This window comes from Chinchilla lanigera, unplaced genomic scaffold (assembly GCF_000276665.1).
Source record: "Chinchilla lanigera isolate Chin_1 unplaced genomic scaffold, ChiLan1.0 scaffold00092, whole genome shotgun sequence".
Taxonomy (NCBI): Eukaryota; Metazoa; Chordata; class Mammalia; order Rodentia; family Chinchillidae; genus Chinchilla; species Chinchilla lanigera.
This window is the reverse complement of record NW_004955493.1, coordinates 8,634,779-8,643,465: the sequence shown is the minus strand read 5'-3', so window position 1 is coordinate 8,643,465 and position 8,687 is coordinate 8,634,779. Positions and strand designations below refer to the sequence as shown.

General features: G+C 48.0%; 1 protein-coding gene across 1 annotated transcript in view; it reads right to left on the bottom strand.

The window, feature by feature from the left end:
* Mto1 (mitochondrial tRNA translation optimization 1) overlaps positions 1-7,373 on the bottom strand; it is a gene marked incomplete at its 5' end in the record, with an annotated part of 18,998 nt that extends 11,625 nt beyond the window's left edge. The window contains 6 exon segments of the mRNA XM_013504875.1: positions 556-727; positions 804-1,008; positions 2,167-2,297; positions 2,521-2,711; positions 2,792-2,904; positions 7,084-7,373. Coding sequence (XP_013360329.1) covers positions 556-727; positions 804-1,008; positions 2,167-2,297; positions 2,521-2,711; positions 2,792-2,904; positions 7,084-7,373 — 1,102 coding nt within the window.
* Positions 7,374-8,687: the final 1,314 nt, after the last annotated feature.

Sequence of the window (8,687 nt, the reverse complement as noted above, 5' to 3'; positions counted from 1 at the left end):
TATGTATAAGCACATGTATGTGTGACATGTATTTTTTTTGTGTGTGTGTGACATGTATTTTACATGCTATGCATGTTTTACCACTGAGCTGTACCTTATCCGTGTGTGTGTGTGTGCGCGTGCGTATTTATTTATTTATTTATTTTTTTTTTGGTGGGGACAGGGTCTCATTATGTGGTTCAGGCTGGCCATGAACTCCATTTGCAGCCCTGGCCATCCTCCAAACTGCCGTGATCCTCCTGCCTCAGCCTCCTGAGGGCTAGGATTACAAGCCATATATACTTTTGAGCATATTTTATTTATTTTTGGTACTGGGAATTGAACTCACGACCTGTACTTACCAGGCAGGCGTTGTGCTGCTGAGCTACATCCCTGGCCCAAGCCATATATATTTTTAATACACAAAAAATAGGTGAGTTGTACCTAAAGCTTTCTGAAAAAGAGCCGAGAATGAGTGCCACTCACTTAACGTGTGTAGGCAGGGAGTCTGTAGGCGATGCCGCACTGAGATCATCTAACTCTTCTGCAGAGTGAGTGCATATGAAAAATACACACCTGACAGGGAGACTTCTACTGGTACTTATGGACGCCTGCGGGATTAGCCTTTTCCACTTGGTGCTTGAAAACTCAATGGATTTCAACACAGAAATGCCCTCTTCTAAGGACGACTTCATCCACGCAGCTCTGTCATAGCGCTGCTGGGACACACAGCCGGCTTCCTCGTACCCTGCAAAGGAGAGCACGCGCGGTGGTGGGAGAGGCCTGAGCGAAGAGGAAGCCAGGCCCAGGGCGAGCGGAGTCACCTCGGAACGTGAGCCGGCAGTCGGCGTTGTCCGGGCGCAGGGACAGGCGGAACTCGGCGCGGCTGGTGAACATGCGGTAGGGCTCGCTGGTGCCCAACGTGGTGAGGTCATCGATCAGGACGCCTACGTAGCCTTCCGTGCGGCTGACAACGAAGGGCGGCCGGCGTCGGACCCGAAGACTGGCGTTGACTCCGGCGACCACACCCTGTTTACAAGGCCAGGATGAGCTGGGCGAGGGCCGTGCCGCCCGCCGGGGAACACCGTCTGCGCAGGGCGGCGTGCGACTCGAGGACGCGAGCCCAGGGCACGGGGTCCACTTTCGTGCACCGCGAATCACTGTCCTCCCGAACAGTTAACGCGTCTCAAAAGCCAGAGAAGTGGTTCATCTTTTTCCTCAGACCCACCTCGAGACTTTAGCTTTCTCCCACTTACAATAAAAACAATTCATTTACTTATTTAATTTTTGGAGACAGGATTTTGCTATGTAGTACAGGCTGGCCTTGAGTTCACAATGTAGCCCAGGCTGGCCTTGAACTCCCAGTGATCCTCCTGCCTCTGCCTCCCAAGTGCTGGGATGATAGGCAGGTGCCAGCCACCACGCCCGGCCGATTTCTTATTTATAAGGAATAACAACAATATGGGCCGGGCATATAGCTCAGCGGCACAAGCGCTTGCGGGGGAAGCGCAAGGTCCTGAGTTTGATTGCCGGTACCAAAAAAAACTGAAAAAAAAAAAAAAAAAAAAAAAAACCAAGGAATAATAACAATGATTTTCAATAAAGCAGTTACATTAAAAGAACTAAATTTTCTTTTTTTTTTTTTGAGACAGGGTCTCGCTATGCAGTTCAGGCTGACCTTGAGCTCACTTTGTAGCCCAGGCTGGTCTTAAACTTGCAACAATGCTCCTGCCTCAGCCTCCTGAGTGTAGCTCAGGGGCAGCACGCTTTTGTTTGATCCCCAGTACTGAAAGCAATTTTTAAAAGATATCAGATGTAGGAGTTTAAAAGGGTCATAAAGCTACAAGTAGCTGGGTATGGTGGTACACACTTGTAATACCAGTACAGTACGCTAGGGGGCTGAGGCAGGATTGCAAATTAAAGCCCACCCTGGGCAACTCAGTGAGGCACCCTCTCAGAAACATAAAAAACGTAGCAATGCAGCTTAGAGTGAAGGCCCGAGATTCAACACCAGCACCAGCACCAGCACCAGCACCGCCCCCAAAGAAGAAGCCATGCGTTCTAAAAGTCCTATTTCCCTGTTTCAGACGCCCCGGACGCGAGCTGTCTTCACTACAGACGTGCACAGCTACCAGCAGAAGGCAGAGGAGCAGCCCCGGTCGCGCAGCCGCCTGAGCACGCTCTGACCTGAGCTGCGGCTTCCTCATAACCCGTGGTGCCGTTGATCTGCCCAGCAAAGAAGAGCCTCTGCACCAGGCGGGTCTCGAGCGAAGGCGCAATCTGCCGGGGATCCAGGTAATCATACTGGACGCCATAGCCTGACCGAAGCATGAACAGCATAAAGTAAGTGAAAACGGAGACGATTTCCCTAAGGCAGAGAGGCGAACATTACCACAGATGCCCCTGAAAAACAGACACAATTTCAGATGCACAGGCCCCAGCCTTCCTCTCCTGAGGCCCCAAGCTGCCCGCGAGCAGCCGAGACCCTCGGTGCTGCGCAGCCGGGCCGCCCTGCCCGGGGGGAAGGGGCCGAGCCCTTACCCGGCTGCACCATTCTCGCTTTCTCCAAGCCCCGGATGCACGAGATCATCTTCTCCTGCAGCTCCGCGGGCAGCGTCACAGACAACCCCTGAGGGTAGATAAGGTCAGAGTCCATCCCCTCGGGCTCCAGCCAAACCTGGTGGACGCGGTTGGGAAAGCGCAGAACCTTTGACTCAATGGAGGGACAGTATCTGGAGCAAGACAGTGGAGAGAAAATGAGCCGAGGCCGACCTCGCCCACAGTAGCGGGTCACCGGCCTCTCCGTCCTTACCGGGGCCCTTTCGTCGTCTCCCTCACGTGACTGTTGAGGTGAAGGTTCTCGAGGATGACGGCGTCCACTCTAGGGTTGGTGTGAGTCAGGTGACAGGGCAGCTGGTCCTCTGGCTGGAAAACAGTGACCAGGGCCACACACTACACTGTCTGCTCCTCTACTAGTCTACCCCGTACTCAAACCAATTCCACATGATCTTTATTGTTGTTCGTTTTGGATTTTTTTCCGGTACTGGGAATCGAACTCACGACCTCACGCTTGCCAGGCAGGCGCTGTGCCGCTGAGCTATATCCCCAGCCTCTCATGATCTTTAATAGACGATACTTTTTTTTTTGGGACATCATCTCACTGTGTAGTTCAGGCTGGCCTTGAACTTGAGGCGATCTTTCTGCCTCAGCCTCCCAAGTGCTGGGATTACAGGCGTGCGCCACCATGCCTGGATGACAATATGTTTATAATGTCTAGTGCTTCTTATAGTTTTCTTGCCCAAAATACCCCAAAAGATGAATCTAAATCTAAGGAAGCCTAGATCTAAGCACTAGTTTAAGGGAAAGAGGTTAGTAGAATAAGGCACCAGAAGGATATGATTACACAAATGTAAGCGTGGGAAGCTCTACAGAACAAATACCTCAATTTCTTCCATTTATAAATGTTAAAAAGAAAACCAGTAATGGTTATAAAACATATCCTCTGACAGACCTTATTTGGTGTCTGGTCCAAATAAAACAACTATATAAACATTTTTTTGGGAGCAAGGCACGGTGGTACATGCTTGTAACTCCAGCTACTTAGGAGGCTGAGGCAGGAAGATTGCTAATTTGAGTCTCACCTGGGCAAATTAGCAGGATCATATTGCAAAATATAATTAAAGGTGCTAAAAAAAAAAACCAAAAAAAACCCAAACAAACAAACAAAATAAAGGTGCTGGGAGGTAGAGTGCTTGCCTACCAGGAAGAAGGCTTCTGGTTCAACCTTTAGCACCACTGAATGAATGAAAGAATGAATGAATGAGGCAGTTATGGAAAACTGAACATTGAGTACTAGCTGATGTTAAGAAATGTTTTGTTGAGGGCTGGGGATATAGCTTAGCGGCACAGCGCCTGCCTGGCAAGCACAAGGTTGTGAGTTCGACTCCCGGTACCAAAAAAAGGAGCATTTTGTTGGGTGTGATAATGGTGTGGCTTTTTTTTTTTTTTTGGTCTTTTTGAGACAGGGTCTCACTGTGCAGTTCACACTGGCCTTGAGCTCACTTTGTAGCCCAGGGTGGCCTCGAATCTGCAACAATCCTCCTGCCTCAGCCTCCCGAGTGTTGGGATTACAGGCGTGCTCCATGTTGCTATTTTTTTTAAAAGCTCTTTTTTATTAGTGCCATATACCAGAGTACAAGTGAAATGACATGATATGGGAAATACCTGCTTTAAAACTCAGCAAGAAGGAGCAGGGCATATAGCACATGCCCGTAATCCCAGCACTTGGGAGGCTGAGGCAGGAAGATCGCTGAGTTCAAGGCCAGCCTGCACTACATACTGAGACCCTGCCTTAAACAAAATAACAAAAAACTCAGCAAGAAGGAATGAAACAAGAGTAACAAAATGTTATTGTTTTGTGGATTTTTTTTCCCCCGAGACAAGGTCTCTCTATGTAGTTCTGGCTGGCCTCAAACTCACTGTAGAGCCCAAAGGGCCTCGAATTCATAGTGATTCTCCTGCCTCAGCCTCTAAGAACCATGATAACAAGCATGTGCCACCATGCCTGGAGTGCTGTGATTTTTGAGAAAGGGCCTCCCTATATAGTTCAGGCTGGCTTTGAACTCACTATGTAGCCCAGGCTGGTCTGGAACTTGCAGTGATCCTGCCTCAGCCTCCTGAGTGAGGGGTTACAGGTGTGGACCACCACTCTTAGCTTCAAAATATTATTTGTTGAAACTAAGTGATTGATACATAGATTCACTATAATATTTCGCTATTTTGTGTAAAAATAAAAAGTTACCATAGAAAGTTTAAAAAGATACACACTTAGCCAGGCACAGCCTCCAATCCCAGCACTCAGGAGGCTGAGGCAGGAAGATTACTGCAGGTTCAAAGTCAGCTGAACTACATAGGGAGACCCTGTTTCAAAAATAAAACAAAACAGGACCCAGGCATGGCAGTACATGCCTGTAATCCTAGCACTAGAGTGGGCTGAGGCTGAGGCAGGAGGATTACTTTGAGTTCAAAACCAGCCTGGGATACATAGTGAGTTTAAGGCCAGGTATTCAGGTCAGCCTGAATTACCAAGCCAGACTCTGTCTCAAAAAAGGACAAAACAATCATCTGCCTGGTAAGCCCAAGGTCCTGAGTTTGACTCCTGGCACCTCTTACAAGAAGCCACTCATCAAGGTATTTACCACTAATAACCACTGCTCAATTCTAAACAAATGCTGTAGTATACTATTTTTTTTGTTTTGTTTTGTTTTGTTTTTTTGTTTTTTTTTTTGAGACAGGGTCTCGCTGTGCAGGTCAGGCTGGTCTTGAGCTCACTTTGTAGCCCAGGCTGGTCTTGAACTCACAACGATCCTCCTGCCTCAGCCTCCCTAGACTACGCAATTTCTTTTCTTTTTCTCCAATTTTTTTAAACTTAAAAACAAAAAAACAAAAAAACAAGGCAAGCCAGGTGTGTGGCACATGGCTATGGTTCCAGCACTGAAGGCTGAAGCAGGAGGGTCACAGTAAGTTCAAGGCCTGCCTGAACTACATAGTTGGACCCTGTTCAAAAAACAAAAACAAAAACAAAACCTCTGCCCAACAAGGCAGACTGAGGGACTGTTCCATGTTAAAAAGGGATTACAGAAAAAAAGCCAGCTGGGTAAGATGGTGACACCTATAGTCCCAGCCACTTGAGGGGCTGAGGCTGAAGGAGCTTTTGAGCCTGAGTTCAAGACCAGCCTGGGCAACACAGCAACCCTGGAAAAGGAGCGGGAGGGGAGGAGAAGGAACAAGAGAGAAAGAGAGAAGAGGAGAGAGGCCGAGGGCGCTGGCTGAAGAGTCACTCTGGGCAATGTGGGAGCAATTAGCAAAATCAGATTGTGGATCCTCTATTAGATAACACGCAATGTGTCAGTGTCAAATTCCCCAAGCTGCGCCACTGTATTGTGGGTACAGAACATTTCTTTGTGTCAGCTGAGATACTGACCCAGGTATTTAGAGGTAAAGGCTCAAGAGCTCTGCAACCTACTCTCAAACATTCCAGGAAAAGAGTTCCTATTTTCCTGGTTATTTTTTGTTGGGAGTGGTAGCGGTGAAATAGTCTTGCTGTGTGTCCAGGCTGGCCTGGAACTCGCTATATCCTACACCTGGCTTAAACACTGCCTTATATATTAAATATATACATTAGTATCTATGTCTGTCTTTATATACAGGGAGGTAAATATGGTAAAATATTGAAAACAGGCAACATTCAACTGTTTAGAAAAATGTGTTTTAATAGTCTTACCATTTTTCTGTATGTCTGAAATTATTTCAAAAATAGGTAAAGTTAAAAAAAAAATAGGTGAAGTTAAGCTGAGGGCAGTGGTGCAGCCTGGAATCCCAGCACTTGGGAGGCTGAGGCATGAGGATCATGAGTTTGAGGCCACTGTGGGCTACGTAGGCAGATCCTGTCTCAAAAAACTGAGAAAGGGCCGGGGATGTAGCTCAGCAGCACAGCACCTGCCTGGCAAGTGTGAGGCCAGGAGTTTAATTCCTGCTACCAAAAAATAAAAAATTAAAAGAAAAATAAAAAGAGGCTGGGCGTGGTGGTGCACACCTGTAATCCCAGCACCTGGGCGGCTGAGGCAGGATCACTCCACGTTAGAGGCCAGCCTGGGCTACATGACTTCAAAACCAGCCTGTACTACACAGTGAGACCCTATCTCAGAAAAACAGAAGTAAAAAAGGTAAAGATATTCAAGTGATGAAACTTAACAATTAGGAAAACACCCAAGTAGCCAAATTAGCTAGTATTTTTAAAGATCACTTCTTTGCACCCTAAGTAATAGTTTTCTGGGTTTTTTTTTTTTGTCTGTTTTTGAGACAGGGTCTCCCTATGCAGTTCAGGCTGGCCTTGAGCTCACTTTGTAGCACAGGCTGGTCTCAAACTCACAACGATCCTCCTGCCTCAGCCTCCCGAGTGCTGGGATTACAGGCGTGCGCCACCACGCCCGGTACCCTAAGTGACAGTGACATAAAGTAAACTGCCAGAAAGAAATGGTTACGCTACCTCCTGTGGCGAACAGCCAGTACTGACTATGAGGCCAGGCTTCATGAATCACTCACCTTAATCCACACGGCCTCACTGAGAAAGCTGAACGGCACAGGCGGATCATCTGGGGTCTGCTTGTCCAGAGAGCCGAAATCAATGGACTCTTTGGCAATTCGGGGTGGGGTCCCAGTCTTCAACCTTCCCACCACAAACCCCAACTTCTCCAGAGTCTGAGCCAACCCCACAGAAGGCTGATCCCCCAGGCGGCCCGCGGGATGCATTTCCAGTCCGATCACAACCATTCCTCTCAGAAACGTCCCGGTGGTCAGGATCACACTCTCTGCGCGGACAACGCCTCCGTCCACTAAACAAGAGGGAAAGGGAATTGTTTTCTATCAGAGCAAAACGCAATGTGACTGTTTCATACTGAAGCTAAGGAAAACTTTCTGTCTCTACAAACTTGAAAACCTTTTCTAAATATACATGGTGCCAAGTGTGGCGGCATATACCTGTGATCCCAGCACTCGGGAGGCTGAGGCAGGAGGACTGCTGCAAGTTCAAGGCCAGACTGGCTACATAGTGAGTTCAAGACCAGCCTGAACTTCATAGTGAGATGCTGTCTCAAAAAAAAAAAACACTTCATTTTAGTTTTTTTTAAATCTTTATTGACATATGACTGATGAATGAAAATGTATTTACTGAAGTTGTACAACATGGTATTTCATGCTGTGTCAAGAGTCCTGTAATGAAGCTAATTAACATACCCATCACTCGTGATTACCTCTTTTTGAGACATGTTCTCACCACAGAGCCTAGGCTGGCCGCAAACTCGCGACTCTCCTATCTCAGCCTTCCGAGTGCCAGGGTCACAGGTGTGCACCACTACCACTGCCCTCAGCTACCACACTGAGTACCTGCTGAGAAGACGTAAGGTCTATTCTGCATTAGCTCTCTGGGATGCACCTCCTGGCCAACATTTCCCGTTTCCCTGACCTCAGAGAAGAATTTTAAATGAGTAATATGAAGGCAGAAATATAAATTTTTGTTTGTTTGTTTGTGTTTTTTTTTGTCTTTTTGAGACAGAGTCTCGCTATGCAGCTCAGGCTGGCCTTGAGCTCACTTTGTAGCCTAGGGTGGTCTCGAACTCGCAACGATCTTCCTACCCCAGCCTCCTGAGTGCTGGGATTACAGGCATGTGCTATCACGCCTGGCCAGAAACAGAAATTGAACCACACCTTCAAACAAATGGAGTAACAAATACAGAGACTGTTCCAGCCAACAAAATACACATTCTTCTCAGCAGCACCGAGAACTGTGTCCAAAACAGACTTGGCCACTTATCTGCCACTGAGACACAATACCTGGCTCCCACAGCTTACAGGAAGAAAGGTTTATCCCGGCTCATGTTTCAGTCTGCAGTCAGCTCCCCGCAGGACAGCGAGGCAGAGAGCACATGGGGGAGGAGCTGAGGAGAGGTGCTCACTGCGCTCAGGGGAAGCAGAGACGGGCGGAGCCAGGGAGATGAACTCTTGTAGTTCACACCTCCCGGTGATGGTTTCTTCCAACCAGACCCAGCTCCAACAGCAAGACAGCCACAAACCCCATAGTCCAGCCCCCTTCCCAAAGCCCCACCCACGAGTACAGGAGGCCGTTTGGAAACATCTAGATATAAACACAG